Genomic DNA, 19,523 nt, shown 5'->3' with positions numbered 1-19,523 from the left:
AATCTATCTACATGCTGACACTCCATAATCTATTCTATTTGTGTCGCTGTAAAATAGATTTATATATAGATAACTACAAAATAGTTGCTCAAGATATGCTATGAATTTTATATTTAACCTGAGTCACACTTCAACATAAAATCTAAAATCAGGCACGTAAGGATATTTCTCGGTAAGTATACACCGCTCATGCCAGAAGGCCAAGAGAGAAGCCAGAGCAAGTGGCCTCCTTGTCCCCTAAGAACGGTGACCCCCTCATTAGAGCAATGGTTCCCAAAGTGTGTTCCTTGGAGGCTTAAGGGTTCCATAGCAATGGTCCAGAGGACTGAATGAGGCCTGAATGAAAAGAGTGGTGTTAAGTGGGCTCCAAGACCCCTACTCTCTCTTTGATTTTAGCCTGATTTTAGCCTACATATATGTGCTTCTTTCTCTCTGTAGTGGGGTAAATGGTGCCCTCCCCCCCCCCGCCCCCCACCTAAGATATGCCCACATCTTAATCTCCAGAACCTATGAATGTGACCTGACTTGGAAAAAGCCTCTTTGCAGATGGATGTATTTAATTTTAGGACTTTAAGACGGGATCATTGTGAATTACCTTCGGTGGACCCTAAATGCAAGGACCAATGTCCTTGTAAGACAGACAGAAGAAGGGACAGTGCAGACAAGAGAAGGCAACGTGACCACCAAGGCAGAGATTAGAGAAATGCAGCCACAGGTCGAGGAAGGCTACAGACACGAGAGCTGCAAGAGGCAAAGAACAGATTGTCCCCTGGAGCCTCCAAAAGTGTGAGAGAACAAGCTTCTGTTTTAAGCTCCCCAGCTTGTGGTAATTTGTTACAGCAGCCGCAGGAGACTAATACCCTCCCTGTGTTAGACTCTGAAGAACCCGCTCCACTGCAATTAAGTCTGCAAACCACCGCCCTCCACCACCCTCAGCCGCCTTCTGCTTCGTTCTTACTCATCCCCAGCGCCGCGTGCGGCCGGTCCTATGTGCCCGCAGAGCCTGCCTGGGAAAGTTTCAGAAACAAATCTCTTCCTCTGGGTTTTGCCAGATGGCTCTTCAAGTGCTTGGGCCCGCCCCACCCCATCTGGCATCCACAAGAGCCCTGCAGCCAGATGCAGACACTGAAGCACAGAACGAGGCCCAGCCCCGGCACCGCCGCCCCGTGCGCGGCAGCAACTCAATCAACACTGTGAACGAAGGGCATGCGCAAGGTCACGCACCTTTCAGTGACCAGAAACAATTTTCCCGACTCCTATCCGGGTGCTGTTCCCACTAAACCCTGTATCAGTGGACCGGGGACCCAAAGGCCATGCCATCTCTGGCCATGTGGGAGGAGGAGTTTCAGATGACGTCATGTGCCCAGGAGTCAGACAACTTTGCTTGCGGGTATAATTTCTTCATCATTCCACCAAAAATGCTAATGCCTGAAGCTCTGCCAGGTCACGGTACTTACGAGGGATCCTCAGCACACCGGAGATCAGTCCTACCCCTGCCTGACTCGGTTTTTCCACCTGCATGACAAGGGACTTGGAATCTAAGGCAGCGGTAGAGACTGGACCTCCACCCAGCAGGGTAAGGGTCTCCTCGCACAGGGGCACAGGGCGGGGAGCAGTGAATCCGTGTGCCCTGAGGCTCTGCCTGAGGACCACCCACCTCCTGCAAAGGCTACTGCCTCTTCACTCTGGCACTTTAGCCACCGGAAACAATGTTAAGGGTGGTGGGGGAGGGGGGCGGATCTCTAATCAGTGTGTAAATAATGACTTAGTTAACTCCCTCTAGAATAAAACTTCATTAAAAGACTCCACTCATTAGGAATGAGGGTTAAGTAGCCTCAAGCTGAGCTTAAACACACTCTCCACAAATGCACAGGGTGTTAAAAGAATTAATGCACATCCAGCCATGACTTCAGGGTCAGCATTTACCCTGATGCACGGGCTGACCGCTGACCAAGTCCTCCTGCGCTACCCAAGTGCCCACCTACCGATGATCTAAGAGCAAAGGATTCTTCCTATTCGGGAGTCAGCAGGGCCCTCCTTGGCAATGCTTCCAAGTCCAATGAGGCTTCCGCCTCCCCCGTTCCACCAGGGCTGTTCTTCCCAAGGCCCCTGGTGACCTCCATGCTCCTAGAGCCTATGGTCCCTTCCCGTCCTCAGCGACCTCGTCCTCTGTCAGTAGCCCTGGACGAGCTCCTCCCCCTCTCCTCTGTCCAGCTCTTTTGTTCCCTTTGGCTCTGTGCTCGCCTGGTGGGCCCCTCCTCTATCTTCTGCTAATTCCTCTTCACCAGCCCAACCCTTATATACTGACATGCCCCAAGGATCAGTTCTAGAACCTCTTCCATCTTTATCCACACACACTCCCTAAAGTGATCTCATCCAGACTCATGTTTTTAAATATTAACAATGCGACGATGAATCCCGAATTCTGTCTCCAGCTTGGACTTCCCCCCAAACTCCAGACCTGCACACACAAAACTGCCTGCTGGACACCTCCTCCTGGATGCCCCACAGGGACCCATATTTAACAGGCCCCAACTGAGCTGTTGTAACATACCTCCCCCCAAGTCAAGACAACTATCCTTCTGACTCCCATCCCACTACAGCTTGCAGTCCACGATGCCACCGTCAAATAACTGCAGACTTCTCTATTTCAGTTACATCCCTCCAACTTCTCGGGCCCCGGCTCTGGAACTAACCTCTGTTCCCTCTCTCTCACTGCGTACTAATGAATCTACTGGCAGATCCTGTCAACTCCCCCTTTAAGGTATGTCCAGAACCTGGCTACTCTTTCCCAGCACCTGACCACCCCCTGGTCCCAGCTGCCGTCCCCTGCCTCCTGTCTTGTTGCCATAACCACACACAACCACACCCCCATACCTCACAGCCGGTCTCCTGCTCCTACCCCTGCCCAACGCCCCGATGTCGACGTTCAACATAGCTGCCAAGGCGACCCCGTCCAAACAAGCCAGGTGATGTCACCTCTAGGCCCAAAACCCACTGTGGTTCCACATCTCAGCCAGAATAACAGCCAGAGCCCTCGTCCCAACCCTCAGGGCTCCCTGCGACATGCTCCAAGCACCCGCTGGCCTCATCTGCTAACACAACCCCCTTGCTGGCCACACCGGACTCCCTGCTCTTCTCTGAGCACGTGGGGCCTCCAGTTTTGTTGAGATATTGCTAACATAGAAGACATGAAAGTCTAAGGTGCACCAAGTGATGATCTGTACTGCAAAATGACACCTGCTCTTGAGGCTGCAGGGCCCAAGATGGGGCGCTGGGCTCCCCAGTGGCGGCTCTCTCTGACATCCATCAGGGAGCCTGCAGCCTCAGCCCTGTGGTTTCTGAGAGTGCCCCCTCTGCTTCTAAACGGCTCTTGCTCTGAATGTGCTCTCTGATTCCACGTGCTTGGGAGAGACCTCCAGAGGTAAAGGCTCTACCCCACTGCCATTTTGTATCCCCGTGCCCGGCTCCCAGCAGATGACAGCTAATGTCTGCTGAACGACACAAGCAGACAATCACCGGAGATAGATACGCCAGCGTGAAGGTGGAGGTGAGAACGGCAACGGTACCATAATGAGGGAGTGAGGACAAGGGCCCCTGTGGCGTACTGGGTGGCTGTGACATGCCAGGCATGGTGCTTCACACCGGATCCATGCACCGTCCCACTGATGCCAGGCATATCACAACGCCTGACAGGCTGGGTAGTTTTGCTTTAAGATAAGAAAACTGAGAATCAGAGAAACAGAGTGACTTTTTCATGGCCACACAGCTTCCTAGTGACAGAATGGGATTCAATCAGATCTGCCCAACTCTAACGCCTGGGCTTTGAATCACTTGGAGGACTTCTGTTTCTCTTCTCAAAAGAAGAGACGACTGGGGCGCCTGGGTGGCTCAGTCGGTTGAGCGGCCGACTTCGGCTCAGGTCACGATCTCGCGGTCCGTGAGTTCGAGCCCCGCGTCGGGCTCTGTGCTGACAGCTCAGAGCCTGGAGCCTGTTTCAGATTCTGTGTCTCCCTCTCTCTGACCCTCCCCTGTTCATGCTCTGTCTCTCTCTGTCTCAAAAATAAATAAACGTTAAAAAAAAAGAAAATTAAAAAAAAAAAGAAGAGACGACTAAAAACGACAACAAAACACCTGTTGAATGAATGAACAAATTAGCGACTGATGGACCAGAAATTCCAAGAGACGAGTACATCCCCTCATCTCCTACTGTATCCTCAGCATCCGGACAGACAGGGGCACATGCTAAGATGCTTCAAACAGCAACATAGAAACGCGATAAAATTAAGGAACGAGGAGTTCCACGTCTGCCACAGAGAAATGTGCTTGGGCTTTTTGTTCACTGTTGACCTCTAACTCTCCTTGAAGTCTTCCAAAATGGCTGCTGTTCAGATACGGCCTTTGGACACAGGGTCTCCTGCTTTCAGTGACGAGGACAGGAATCGTAACCAGGTTAGGGACTGCGGCTTCCACCAGCCAGGAAGGACCAAGAGAGAGACCCCTAGAGCAAAACCCCAGTTTCCACAAACCCGGATAACGAGGCCCGTGTGTTTACTATTCCACCCGTGTTTCAAATCTTCACATCGCCCATGCCTTAATAACCCTCAGAATTATCTGCGCTTCCATTTGTCATGTATCACTGATATATTTTAATAAATAGTCAAGCAGAAAAGATTAGATTAATAGATTAAAACTATTAACCTATTAAACAACTCTTAACAGTCTAGAAATTCAAAATAACCTACAATGCATAAATACATCATTAGTTTGAGATAATTCGTAGGCACTTAATTTTCTTCAATGTATGTTGTCAGTCAGCCACGACGCTGGGTAATACTGCAGTTCCGAAAGACAGCATGAAGATTTAAATATTAAGAGTTAATTCCCTGGTTAATTTAAACCTAAAATAGAGAAAAGCAGGAGTCTTGAGCAATGCTGTCAAGTCACCAACTCCGACATTTAGCAGGATGGGGCCCTCCGGGGACAGCTGGGAACTTCTTTTACGGGTGTCATGGCACAGGGAAGGTTGGCCCAGGTCATTAAAAAGAATTATTGCTAACAGCATTTTAAAGAGACACGCTGCATTCCTCGTCCAATGGGTGTAGCGATGGTACAATTCGGAACCGTGAGCAAGGTGCACTGCTCTCCCAAGACTCACCTTTCTGAGTTTCTCTTCACCCAACTGTCGGGGACACTGCAGACTCAGGATTTCTTACTCGGACAGCATTCCCTCCGCTGGCAGGTGGGGAAGGGAGGGGGGGGTCACAGCAGAGTCCCTGCCCGCAGTCCTGCAGAGACCCTCTGGGGCACCTGCGGGGTCCCATGCAGACCCCAGAGAGCAGCCGACTCAACCAGCGAAGACCGAGACGACTCCTAAGTTGGTCGTCACGCTGGCTGACGTGAGAACAGAGAAAAATTACGCTCCCTCTGCCACCAATATGATTCCCTACTGAGGCTGAGACTTAGCTACTATCTCTCTTTCTCTCTGACGTCCAGCTCCTCCGGCCACTTTCTCCTTGGAATGAAAGGTAAAGAAGCTTCCCAGCAGGACCCCTCTGCTCCAACATCCTGCCCACACTGACAGCTGATGCCCGGAGCTGCCCTTCGGCTGCCAATGTGCCCCTAACGTGGTCCACGTCTTCCCAAGGTGTTCGGGGGTAATAAACTAGACGCTGAGCCGTTGCCAAGCTTTCTAACCTACTTACGCCCCGCTCTCCTCGCATGGAAGCTGGTGAAGTTAATGCGAACCACTAAGAGTTGTTTAGAAGATTCAAGGACAGAGATGTACGCGAGGCACCCAGCACAACACCTCACACATAGTGGGGCTCCATAAATGTTAGTTCTTTTCTCCCATCCTTACCAAGTACTTGCCAGACAAAAACGTGGAAAGTTTGGCCAAACTATGAAAAATATCAGCTCATAGGCCAATGATGGCGTACTCCTAACTGAATGCAGAGGGGAGATTTTTCAGCCCCAGAAAACAGAAGAAGTGGTGGGCATGGCCACCCCCCTCCCCAGGCAGCAGCGATGAGGAGGGGGAGGAGGACACACTGCAGCCAAGTTCACTGCAGGATGCGAAGGCGGCAGTGAGCAGGAAGGTAGGTTTGGAGCATAAGGGCATTCTTAAGCATCACGCTTTGCATGGAAAGCTGGAGGAAGCACAAGCTGAGGGTGAGAATCTTTCTGTTCCCTTAGCAGAGCCAGACAAACGGTGAGGCTGTGGAAATTTCCTGAGCTGTTTTCTCAGATCGAGGGCCTTTGACATCAAGGGGCTCAAGAAGCAACCGGGTTGGACGATCCGAGTTACCCTTCTCAAGATGGCGCCTCTTCAGGACGAGGCGAGACTTCTGAATGCCCTGAACGGGTCGGGTTGGTGCAGGGGTGCCACTTGCTGAATCTGTTCAGACTCCTTCTGGGTGCGTGCACTGAAAACTCCTGGGTGCATGCACTGAGCACAGGGCTCCCTAGGGACCCCAGTCACCTCCCTCTGCTCGACCACCGCAAGCCATTTAGCAAAAATGATTCACCGCTTTCGATGTGCATTAGTTTGCATTTCTGTGGCTGTCTCCAGAGGGCAACCTAAGGACATGCCTGAATTTTCCGGAATCTGCCCTATCTGCAGAGCCTAGGTTTAACAGTAACTGATCAGGCAGACAGGAAGCCCTGCCCACCAAAAAAGCACTGGCCTCGTGGAATGGGTACAGGGTCCCCAGAGTCAGCCTGCAATTTTATGGCATTTTGTGGCCCGACTTCGCCCCAAGTTTGGTATGGTGAGCATACACATTTCTGGAAACCAAATCCGAGCTCCAGTAACTGCACCATAAGCCTAGAATCAAGATAAAGATGTGCCCTGGCTAAAATATACCCAGCATGCTCCAATAATCCATTCTGCTAATATCGTACTGGTCAGGGACCACCATCGGGGCCAACTGCTACTGTGAGTTTTTTGTACAAATGAAGTTAATTTGTTCAGGGATACTTTGATTTTACTGCTGAAAACCAAAATGCGAAACAAGAAGGTATTCTTTAAAAAGTAATAATAATAATAATAATTATGCGGCTGCACACACGTGGTGATCCGATTAAGTAATGGTCCACCAGTGAGAAAGCTTGGCCTGAAGGACCGAGACTCAGCTATGTCCAAAGCTATTTTACAACGCGTGTGACCCTGGACAAGCCTATTCCTCAACTCCCTCTGAGGAGGAGGGACAGTATCACTACCTCAGACGGGAGGACCAAAGGAGATCTGTGCGTGACTGGATGGGGGTCAGCCCTTGACAAATATGAGCTCCACCCCCACCCTCGTCCCTGACGCCAGTCCTCTCTCCAGGGTCCAGACTCAACAAGAAATCAATCGCCATCCCACTGTCATCTCCTCCTAGGAAGGGAATCCAGCACGGTGGTGATAAAAATAAACGTTTCCTGAACACCTACTATGGGCCAGGCATTGTGCTAGGCATATGCATATTACTATTTCACTGACAACACTATGAGGGAAGGTCTAATATAATTCCCATTTTCCAGATGAGGAAACCGGAGATTGTGCAACTAGCCCAAGGTCACACAACCAGGCAGTGGGTAGCCCCGGGACCTGGACCCAGGCAGTCTGGGCTCCTCAACACGGTGCTAATGAGCTGCTTGGCCCTCAGCGGGGCTAGAGAGAAGGTGAGGAAGTGACCTGGCAGAACAGCCATGGAGAAGTGTGCATTATTTGGATTCAGAACTCAACAATGCTTTGCTGAACTGGATTCCTCGGGCCTGAGAAGATACAGCCTTTGGAAACTCACTTCCAAGGCTACCTTTTAAGGTCCTGCCTGTCCTGAACTCTTGGCGACACCTCTTTAATCCTGCGTCTTGCTGTTTATTCACCTTCTGGCAGCCAGAATGATCCTTTTAAAACCGAATCATATCATACCATCCCTCTGCTCAAACTCTCCAGTGGCTCCCCACACCTCACGTAGGGTAATGGCCAAAGTCCTGATGATAGCCTCCAAAGCGCTATCTGCCGCATCAGCTTCCTTGCTCCTGCTCCAACACAATCTACACACCACTGCCCCAGGGCCTTTGCACCTGTTGTTCTCTCTGCCTGAATGTGTTTCTCCCCAGTGACTGCTTGGTTCAGTCCCTCATTTTCTTCAGATCCTTTCAAATGTCACCTTCTGGTGATGCAATACTCCTTCTGGCTCTCCCAATCCCCATTCTGCTTCTCTCTCACTCCCATCACTGTTTAGCCTATGACATACCACACATTGTATGTATTGATTACATCGCCTCCACTCTCACTAGTAAAACGAGCTCCACAAGGCCAGGGATTTCTGTTTTGTTCACCACTGTATTTCCAGCACCCAGATCAGATCCTGGCCCTTTGTAGGCGCTAAGTATTTGTGGAATGAATGCGTGAGATTTGGTCTTATCACCAACCCCCCGCTCCCGACCAAATCTCTCTGTTTACAAGATCCTGATTGCTTGTTAGGCAACCGGTCTACACAGCAAGGCAATGAGTCCCTTAACCTCTTCTATCCCTGGTTTCCTTATCTGAAAATGAGACAGTTACTCCAGATTATCTATAGAGCCCTATCAGCTCTAAAAACCTTCAACTGACAAAAAAGGCATAATTCTTCATTACAGCAACCCTGTAGCTACGTTTACTTGGTTACAAAAACTGCATTTCCTTTAGAATTTTCCACAGTTAAGGCCCCACAGCCCCCACGCCTCTCAGAATAAGTGAAGTCTGGCTACAGTTGTGCTATGTGGTTTGTAACCTGTACACCAAGTCAGCACTGACCTCAAGTGCAGGGATCACCGGTCCTGTAAAATCGACCCAGGTTGGGTTACAGAGAAGTAAACCAAACCACATTCGGCTGTTTCTTAGGATCAGAAACACCACCTCTCCTTGTCCCCCTCAATTTAACACTAATTCCTTAGCAGTCCGTGCTGTTGGTTTTGGGGTTTAGCCAGAGGCCCTCTGGAGAAGTAACAAAATGAGGCGTTCTGGGCCAAAAGACAGGCACTGGGAAGAAAGCAGGCCTTGGCATAACAACCGAGTGCGCCGGGACCCGGCCGGGAGCTGGGGGAGGAGGCCCGTGTCAGAGGCCTGGGGCTCCTTCTAGGTCATTCCTGGCCAGGGTGGCATAGCCTAACTCTGACTTCGGGGAGCCTCGGGCCTTTGTTTCTCCATCTGAAACAGGGACTAAATGTGTCTAATGCTCTGCAAAGTGCCGACGTGTCTAAACCTCACCTGGCCGATCTAACCCAAGGCCAGGGTCAAATTCGCAAGTGGCCTCAGCTAAGGCCTGCATTAATATTCTCCTGATATTTAACGCATAATTCACTTCTCAGACCGAATGCTGGGTCACTATACAACAACACTGTTTGGGTCTCTCAAAGATGCTCTGTTAGCTTTAATTATAAAATCAATATAAACTCACTGGTTGAACTCCTTCAAAGTCCCTGGCTTCTTGACAAGCACCTAGCCGATGGCACAGCCCCCAGCCCCTAACAGGCTCCTCTAACATCTGTTAACTGACCACTTCATCCTCAGAAGTGGGAGGGAACAGTGGTTAAGTGTACCCATCAGAGAAGTGAGACCTGGGTGGGCATCCCGGCTCTACTGCTCGCTTCCAACTGGGCAGCCTGAGGCCCGTTAAGCGCTCCATGCCTCAGTTTCCTCTTCTGTAAAGTGGAAATAATAAGAGTACCTCCTTCATAGGGCTATTATAAAGATTACATCAGTTAACAATAAACTAATATATGTGAATCACTTAGCTCAGAGCCTGACACAGAAGAGCTGAATGAATGCTAGTTGTTACCACTAGAAATTTCTTCTTTAAGTCACACATGACCCTAAGACTTGAGCTGGCCCTTCCTGGTGCACATTCTGGCACTGTGGGGAGACCACGGCGCTCTGTCACAGAGTATGTGCAAGCCCAGGCTACTGAGGCCGGGCAAACTGATGGTACACGTGCCATCCCCCCCTCCCCTGACCAGGCCAGGCACCTCTTCTCCCTCTGACGGCAGCCTGAGGCTGGGAAGACTCAATTCAGAACTTCAGGCAGCCACTGCTGCTATGGGGAAACCTGCTTGCGGCCTTCTGACCTGGTGTGGGAGAAACTCACGCATCGGAAAGTGAGGGTAAGAACTACACCTGCATGAAAGTCCTGAGAAACAGACGGAGGCTCGTCCTCTGTCCACACTCAAGAGTCTGCTGGATGACTACTTTAGCATCGAATCCGTCTGAGTTCTAACACACGGCACTGGGCCTAGCAGAACAGCTGCTCAATAAACATGGGGGTCAGTGGGAGAGGCTGGCCAGACCCTCACTCCAGCACAGCACTGTTGAGTGGGGAAAGCACCCTGCTTTAGCAGGTTCGAGGCCTGACATCACTTATTCATCACAAGACCCCGAGCAGGGCCGTCCCTCCCCAAGTGTCCAGGGAGAGGGTGGGACTGGACAAGCTCCGAGGCCCCTTCCAGTCGTGACAATCCGATCCAGGAAGCACTTCCAGGCACCCCCAGTCTAGGGACTGCCGCCGCCCCATGTACTGCTCTTACACGAAATCCCACGACCAGGGGCCCAGCAGCCGAACACAAGGCGCTGGGCAGCTGCCGGCCACAGGTGTCACTGCCAGCGTTCACAGGCCTGAGCCTGGTGGTCTACCCCCCACCCCCACATCATCCCCACATCTCCCATCTCATTCAGGATATCCGTCCCCCAAACACTGAGCGCCTGCTAGGGGTTTCTGCCTATGGATCTGGTACCCTAAGGGGAGAGGCAGAGAAAATTACACAAATACGTGGGATAAATACAGAGCATGAACAGTCTACGAGGGACACAGGCCACAGGCCACAGGCCCTTGAAGGAGAGGTGCAGGGAAGGTTTCTCCCAGGGGAGGATGGAGTCAAGACGTGAAGGAAGATCAGAGAAAAGTACATTCCAGCCAAAGGGAACAGCAGCTGGAAAGGCTCTCAGGCAAGAGTCAGGTGAGGCCAGGGGTTGGCAAACCACAGACTGGGTATTTATGGATCACCTATGGTGCTTTCACAGGCACTGATGGGGCAGAGAAGTTGCCAGAGAGACCTATGGCCTTCAAACTGTAAAAATATTTACTATCTGGCCCTTTACAGGTAAAGCTGGTCGACCCCTGGTTTAGGGGGGTAGATAAACTGAGAGGAGGTCGGGGGGAGCAAGGGGGAGCCGGACACATGAGGAGACCGGGGAAGCGGCTGGGAGCCGGGCCGTGCTGGGTGGTGTGGGTCATGGTGACCTCTGGCCCGGTATCTCTGCCTCCATTCTAGCCGCCTCCAATCCACCCTGCACACGGTTGCTGGGGTGATCTTCCCAAACCACAGAGCCAAACATGTGACTCTTTCTCAAAGAGCAATGGCTCCCCGTCGTTTCCCGAAGCACGTTCCAAGGAACACTTGCTCCAAGCCAAACTTTCAATAAAAGGGTTCCACAGTTAAACAACTTGGAAGTAATACGGAATTCTCATCCCAAATGTTGTCAGGCGCACGCGTGAGCAGGTGAGAGACTGAAAAGGACCCACAGCAAAGAAATCTGTTGCCTCTGTTGAACCCACTGTCCTTCACACTCACTTGGCCACAGACCCTCTCTTTTCTACAAAAATCTCTTAACGTTCTAAAGAACCAGTTGTGGACTAAAGGGAAAGTTCCTCTGCCTGGCGTTCATACTCTGACCCCAACTCCAGTAGGTAATCTTAGAGCCTGGTCCACATCTGGTGTGTGTGGCTTGGAGAGCCAACTCTCGTCTGTCCCTTGCCTTCCTCCTATCTCCAGTGGCCCCCGTAAAGGTCATTTGGCCACTCCAGCTCCGCCCTCCCTGAGGGAACACGGCGACAGCAGAAACAGCGCTGACATGTACCAAGTGCCTGCCTGTGCCACCACCAGAGGCAGACATCTGCAGCATGGGCCTATCCAGCATCTCTTCCCGCCTTCTTCGGGAATGACCGCCCAGCTTTCCTTGAGGGACCCCCCCACCCCGCGTCCAAACTCCTGCCAGCTCCCAGAGTGAGGACACAGCCCTGGTCTGACTACACAGAGTATCCCCTCCCCCTGCTGTTGGGGGGGGGGGGTGCTGGTTCAGGGAGACGAGCACAGGACTCAAGCTGGGCCACGAGTTCCAGACTAGGATGGGATGGGATGGGCAGGCTGCTCTGGAGGTCACTGCACGGCAGCCGAGATGGGATTCGAGCCCGGTCCTCTGCCCAGTCTCGTGCTTCACCATAATTCCCCCCAGCTCGAGCGCCCAAAGGCCAGTTCAGAACCCAGTCATCCTTGGTCCATTCGTGGCTGCTCAGAGAGGGTACCGGGGGCTGGAGCGGTGGGGCTCGGAAGTGCTGACCACGACCGCACATCCTCCGGGGAAGTATGGATACTTCTCAGCCAAGGGAGCTGGCCTGGAACACCCACCCCCTTTCAGGGGAAGGGAAGGACCAGAGAGAGGTGGCTGTCAGCTGTGAAAGGGGGGGGGGGGTGGGGGGCGGGCGGGCAGGGAAGGGGACAGCCATGGGCACGGGGAGCATACCTGCTCGCCGTGCTTTTCCTTCCAGCTGCACTGGCTCCGTCAGCCTGCAAAAGAAACCCAAAACACCTCCATCAACCATGGGGGAAAACCACAGGCTCTACCCACTGATGCCCCACCAAGCTCCCCCTCGACACCCGCCTCCAGACAGAAGGGAGAGCTAGCACAAACCCCTGCTCCATTCTTCCATGTGGGGAAAATCTGCCCCTAGTGGTAAGAGGGAGTCAGACCACCCACCCCACCCCCCGCCCCCACCCCCGGAATTTGCTTGGCCCTTTAAATCCAGAGGAGCACCCATTGCCAACACAAACCCAGCAACCACAGGGCCCTGGGGACTCAGTGAAAAGTAAGTAACCAGCTAAATCTGAGATTGAATTGCACCATTTTTATTTTCATCTGGGATTTCCAATAAAACAGTAGCCGCAGATTTATTCCTACCAACCGGAGGGGGAAAATCCTATTATGTTAAAATATTCTGTCCCCCAACCCTCCTAGCAGGGAGAGACAAGAGAGTACTGGTTCTTAATCTCTTTTTATTTGGGGGTGGGGGTGGGGTAGGGGTGGACAGGGAGATAAGGCTGACCAAATGAAAATTTCAGAAATCATAAAGTTCTGGTTCAGATGGAGAGACCCAGAGCCTGAGCCAGGAGGGAGCTGCCTGAAGTCTCATGAGGACTGAATGACCAATACCTGGGGTTCCTGACCACTAGGCTGGTATTGGGGGGACCTCTATGCAGAAGCTGAAGTAGGCTGCAGATATGGGAAGGACGCACTGGTCGAAGATGCGTTTTCCTGGCTTTGTCAAAGCATTTACAATAATAGTAATCACACTTAGAATAATGCAGGTTCAAAACTCTGGCACACATGTGTTTCCAAATTCAGAATCCTTCCAAGTTTAGAAAGGTAATGTAGCGCATGTGTTCTGTATTTTGAAACACCCTGGCAGGGTCTGGGGAGACACCCCACCCCCCGACCCCGACTCAAGCACACAGTGATACTTCCAGAGTGAAACGTATGCGGTCAGCCCTACAGAGGCTCAGTGAAGACGGAATGAGTCTCTTCTCCCTCCAGGCCAACTTGTGCCACCTCACCAATTACAAAACATCTTTCTGCTTTCAAGGTTTTTGAATTTCAGGATTGTGGACCTAAAAGAAAGACAACAGCAGCCACCTTTGGATGAGCGCGCTTACAAGAAGTTGCAAACCGGCAAAACCAGATGGTGGACTTCGATGCGGTCAATATGTAAAAACACCAAGGATTTCACCCAAAGAAGGCCGGATTTCAGCATGTGAAAAGCAGCACTCAGGCCCACATGACCACAGCCAGCTAGAGCCGCCATACCTCGTTTTCCACAGTGCCCGCTGCTCCGTCTTGCCTTACGCTCGGCCCTCCAGCCTGGCCCCCAGGGGTGTCCAGACTCCCTCCCCCAGCTAACTTCCCATCAGGCGCCAGTGTCCGCACATTTAATGCTTCTTATTCAGTCCTCCTGATGGGTCGGTCCCCCAACATACATACACAATATCCCCATTTTACAAGTGAGGCAACAAGAGTCCAAGAATGTAAGTCATTTATCCAACATCCCACAGCTACAAGCCTAGGTCTGGTCACTCCGGTGCCCTCTTCGCTCAGCTCTGGAATATTTTATCTCCCGCCAACATTCAGAAGAGGAGCCAATCGGGAAACGAAGGAAACCCACACAGCCCCCACTGCCCCGACCGGGGAAATGCAAAGATGAAGGACAAGTAAGGAGGTAGAAACGTGAGGCCTGGGAGGGAGAAATTAATGGGATGCTGGTGTATTACTTCAGTGGAAGAAACAAGAAAGCGGAAAATGGTTTGCATATTATTTCACTGGGAGCAAAAGAATGGGATCAATTACAGCCTCTTTCCGACATCTTGCATTCCCCAAAACTTCCATGGAAAGTGAATGGGAAGAACTTGTTTTAATCTTCATATCCTAAGAGGCAGAAGTGGTAAAGGGTGGAAATTCTGCCCCAGAGAGCTTTAAAACATTATAAAATCCCAAATGATCTCTCATCTTTCAGACTCAACTCTGGGCCATGTATTTCTAGCATTTCATACATATTTTCATGTTGTCTTTTTTTTTTTGGGGGGGTCCTTTTCCTTCCCCGTTTCACCCAGGGTTGATCACATGAGGACAGTGAACATGACACCAGGTAGGAGAAAAGATTCTGTCTCTGGCACACCTTATCATCTCCACCTACGTTTCCCTTTTAATGTTTGTGATACTTGTGCTTTTGCCACCAATAGCAACTCTCAGTTTTGTTTTCCACCAATTTTTATAAAACAAAGACAAAATGCTAAAAATGTTCAGTTGCCCAAACAAATCCTTGCACAGAAACTCAGACGGTGCGGCAGAGGAAACGCAGCCGCTGGAGGGCCGAGGGCCACCTGGGCAGATGTGACGTGGCCGCTTACCGGAGCTGATGCGGGTGGGCGCATTGGTGGACGACAGGCGCAAGGCAGAGACGTCCGAGAAAGCACGTGTTCGTATCACAGCTCCCGTCAATCATGGCACTTGGGCCTGGCTGAGTCCAGACCAGCCGCGAGGGGCCCTCCCAGCCCCAGCGGAAGCCCACAGCGCTGAGGGCGCCGACCTTCAGGTGGAGAGATCTGTGAGATGCCAGGCGAGCTCTGCCTGCATCCTCACAACTACTTACTGCTTGAATTAAGCTGAACCTCTGAACCTCTGACAGTCATTTTCCAAGTGGTCTAATACCAGCCATTTCCTAAGATTCAACCTAAACCACCAACTAACTCACTTTTACCCAGGGTAATCTGACCTGCTTCTCAATCTGCATTGAAGATGAATGGCACGGGGTCTGGCGTCAATAGATGCTCTTGAGTTTGGAGCCCTGCTTTTGCCATTTCCGGGCTGTATGATTCTTGGTAAGCCACCTGCACCCTCAAGGCCTCAGTTTCCTCAGGTGCAAAATGGCCATATGCCAACCCCAGGACTATCTCCTAGGACTGGCGAGACTTCTGATAAATAAGGTAACGCGTGTAAAAGTACCTAGCACGGACTAAGTACTGATTGCACGGCAGATGAGCGAGGGGCAGGGCCGACCTGCTCTGCTCCAGGGTTCTACCCGGCCTGTCTCAGGGAGTGATCCAAATCCCATGCTACAAGCCAGCATCTCATTAGCATCCACCAGACCCCACAGCTCTGAGGCTTCCTCTGAAGGGCTGGTCAAAACGATACCAAATACAGAGAAGTAAGTACTTAGTACTTGTTAAGTACTAGGTACTAAACACAGGCCAGGTATCTGTAGTACCGGCTTGAGCAATGGAAATCCAGCTGCCAATGGACCATGTGCTCCTACAGATGCAGCTTCTGTCTGGCTCTGTCTGGGTCTCACCTTGGGCAGGCTCCTACCTTTTCCATGGACCTGAGGTTCTCATTGGTAGAAACAGGACGGGAGGCATGAGAGTTAAATCAGGTCTCCTGCCACCCTTCATCTCTGTTTCTCTGTATGGAGCTGATCCAATCTTAACCAAGCCCCTCTATGGCAAGTGAAATGGGGCGGGGCACAGTGGGCGCATGAGAGACCCTCCTCCTCACGTTTACAAGGTGGGGGTACAGGCATCCACACACCCCCCAGCTCTCCACAAGGGCACCTGGCCCCCTTTGCCCACCCCATCCATTCCTTTTACACCAGTTTCTCCTTAGGACCCGGGCAAAGCTATTTTCGGTTTCATTCGACCCTCCTCTTCCCTCCCAAATGAATGTTAAGTTGTTCTTTTCCATTCTCTTATTAAGGATTTTCTTGGAAAGAAAATATTATTCCAAACCCAGAAATTTTATTTCTGAATTTGTGCAAATGTAAGTTGTAGGACATTAGCTGCATTTCACATTTTGTGCAAATGGCAGAAACAGGCAATTCGTGTGCTACGGGATGGGGGCTGGCCAACGATTTCGATAAAATAAACCCTTTTTTAATTTAAATGCTAATGCACTGAATTAAAATTTAATAACTGAGGAAATTGAAAAGCCGAGCAGGAATATTGGAAATAAATCCAAGCAGAAACAGCTGAAATTAAAAATTCTAGAGAGTAGGAGGATAGCAGCTAAGCTGTCTTATATGATTACATTTTTTTTTTTCAGAATGAAGCAAAAAAAAAAAAAAAAAAAATCCTATCTCTCGCTGGCTCTAGGGCAGTAAATCCACAGTGCTGTGATTTATTGCTCAATTTTCCTGAGGGAAAAAGGCTTTCTTTCATGCTGAAATATTTCATAAATTTCAAGCCAGCATAAATTCTTAATTTAAAAGTTATGGAGGTCACATTTAGTGCACTGGTACGGTTCCAAAATCTTAAAGGAATAGCAGCAACCCAAAAAAAAAAAAAAAAAAAAAAAAAAAGGCAAAAAGGAGGGGTAGAATTTGCTCCTTTTTTTTTTCGTTTTCTTTTTTTCATTTTGGTTTTAATTCACGAGTTGAAATTTCATTATTAAAGATTCCTCCTGGATGGATAGAACCCAAGCACATGGGGAACTGGTATGTGTTTGGAAATCTGCTGCAAAAGATAAAGAGATAAAGATTTAATTCAATTATAAAAAGGCATTTTTTTTTTTTTTTAAAGCCACTTGAGGAATTTCTGGTAAAAATTTCCTCCCTTCATTGCCCGGGAAGGGGTGAGGGTGGGGGAGGGTGGCCAACGTAATTGCTTCTCTTAGATCTCCAATCTTTTGTGCACACTGATATATTCATTTGTTATACAGCTGTTCAGCGGCGGAAAGAATGCTGGGGCGCCCATAATTCTAAGCAAATCAATCAAAAATTAATGATTTGTCATGCTTGCACAATGGAGGAAAACAGCTCCTTGGGTCCTGGCTGCCTGATCTCGAAGAATGAAATGCCTTTCTGCGATAAGAGAACCAAGCCAGAGGCTCAGCAAGGCTGAGGTACCACTGCAAATGTGGGTGCTCATGGTCCCCTGAGCCCTGAGAGGATGGAGGAGGGCCGCCATCTTGGAGACGGCATCTCCAAAATGGTGCCTCAGCCAGTTAAGCCCAAGACAGACCCGATACAGCACATTCCCATGGTGGTATAATTAGGATCTTGCCTTCTCCCTCCCCTACTGCAATGCAAAAACTGCTTCCTCTTGGGAGACATCAATGACTCCCCCCATCTCCCCCGCCAGATCTGACGTGTCCCTATTCACTGTTCCCCCAACACTCCTAACACGCCATCACCAGCACTTCTTACCAACTCTATGGGATGGGATCCACAGTTCCTGGAGCACCAATGTCCCCCAGGCCGGGCACTCCTACTGGACAAAGACCACATCCCACACGTGGCCATGACTCCAGCACCCAGCTTGGGGCCTGACACACGGCAAACATTCAGCAAATATGGTTGAATCCATTAGGTTATTTCTCGGGAAACAATGACAATGAAGTTGCTTAGATGAATAAATGATCTGCATTGGCAACTAGGATGAAGTACAACAACTGATCTTAAATAATCACTCACTCCTTTATTCATTCAACAGATATTCCTTGAAAGCCTACTGTGCTCAGCTTTGGGTGGACAAACTCAAATCCACTGATGGACAATTCCAAATACCCAACATTTACTACTTCTTGGCTTTCTCCTCCCTTGGAAGGGAAAAGTGAATGTGAACTCAGGAGAGAAAAGAAGTTCCCCACATGCCCAAATGCCTTTCAAGTCTCCTCGTCTCTCTTAATTCACATGAATGTTATATTCACAAGTATCAAGTGCACAATACTCCAAAATAAGCCTGTGTACTTCACACGTGCATATGTTTGAATATAAAAATACTGTTTTATATTACTAACAGGTACAACTGACCCTGTAGGAAGACGTTCAGCCTCAGCACTGAGGGAAGCCAAGTGCACTTGACCTGGAAGCCTGGAGGAGGCACTGCACTCATGAGTGAGAAGCAGACCCTGCCTAGAGGATCATTCTACGTCTCCTACTATTCCGGAGGACAGGAGGACAAGTGGGTTCCAAACAACTTGAGCCTCACGTACATACCTCTTTCCTTTCCAGCAGCCGTGGATCCCCAAAATTTAACTTGGAATTTCCTGTCTGTCCCACTGAGGCACAAGACTCAAATCAGGAGAAAGTCATTTGTTCATCCTGTGAGTATTTAGTGAGCTCCTTCTATATACACCAGACATTGTTCTAGGCAGTTGGGGTATATCCCTGCCCTCACGGGGATTACATTCAACTCGGAGGAGACAGAAGCATTAGGCGTAATCAATTAGTAAAATGTATCATATGCTCGAAAGGAATCAGTTCCGTGAGGGGAAAACAGAGAAGGGGAAGGGCAGTCAGAATGCTGGGCCAAGGGAGGGGCCACAGGCTGCAGTTTTAAGTAAGGTGAGAAGAGCAGGTGTCATTAGGCAAACAATGGAAGGTAAGGGAGTTGGTATCTGGGGCAAAGGGAATGACCAGTGCAAAGACCCAAGGGCAGGAGTGTGCCTGGTGTGCTCCAGGAACAGCAAGGGTGCCATGAGCAAGGACGAGAGGAGGAGAGGTACGGGAGGCTGGCCCACGTGGGGTCTTGGTGGCCACCGAAGACCTCTGGCTTTTACCCTAGAGTGCCACCGGAAGGTTTTGGCAAAGTGACATCATTTGACTTCCATTTTTACAAGATCCTTCTGGCTGCTAAGCTGAGAATGGACCAGGGGCAAAGGTCGAAGGAGGCAGGAGGCCAGGTAAAAGATGGTGTGGCTGGGACCAGGGGAGTGGCAGCAAGGGGGTAAGGAAGTGGGTTCTGAATATACTGGAAGGTAGAACCAGCAGGACCTCCTGACGAACTGGATCTAGGCTGTGACAGAAAGTAAGAGTCAGGGAAGACACCAAAAATCTTGGGCCTCCACACCAAGAAAACAGGAATCGTCTCTCCGGTACATGAAAAGATGAGTCACACGCCTGACACGGATCGTCACGCGACACCAAATCCTCCCCCAAACCCTGCTCAGGAGACACTGC

The 19,523-nt window shown here is 50.3% G+C and overlaps 1 protein-coding gene across 5 annotated transcripts in view; it reads right to left on the bottom strand.

Annotated features, from left to right (window-relative positions):
- The window catches only part of ZNF618 (zinc finger protein 618), a 185,122-nt gene that overhangs the window by 71,083 nt on the left and 94,516 nt on the right, over positions 1-19,523 (bottom strand). For all 5 annotated transcript variants that reach the window (XM_060608917.3, XM_060608915.3, XM_060608920.3 and 2 more), the window contains exon 2: positions 12,545-12,588. In XM_060608917.3, coding sequence (XP_060464900.1) covers positions 12,545-12,588 — 44 coding nt within the window. The remainder of the gene's footprint in view (positions 1-12,544; positions 12,589-19,523) is intronic.

The sequence above is a fragment of the Panthera onca genome, chromosome D4 (assembly GCF_046562875.1).
Source record: "Panthera onca isolate mPanOnc1 chromosome D4, mPanOnc1 haplotype 2, whole genome shotgun sequence".
Lineage (NCBI taxonomy): Eukaryota > Metazoa > Chordata > Mammalia > Carnivora > Felidae > Panthera > Panthera onca.
This window is presented reverse-complemented; position numbering and strand designations above follow the sequence as displayed.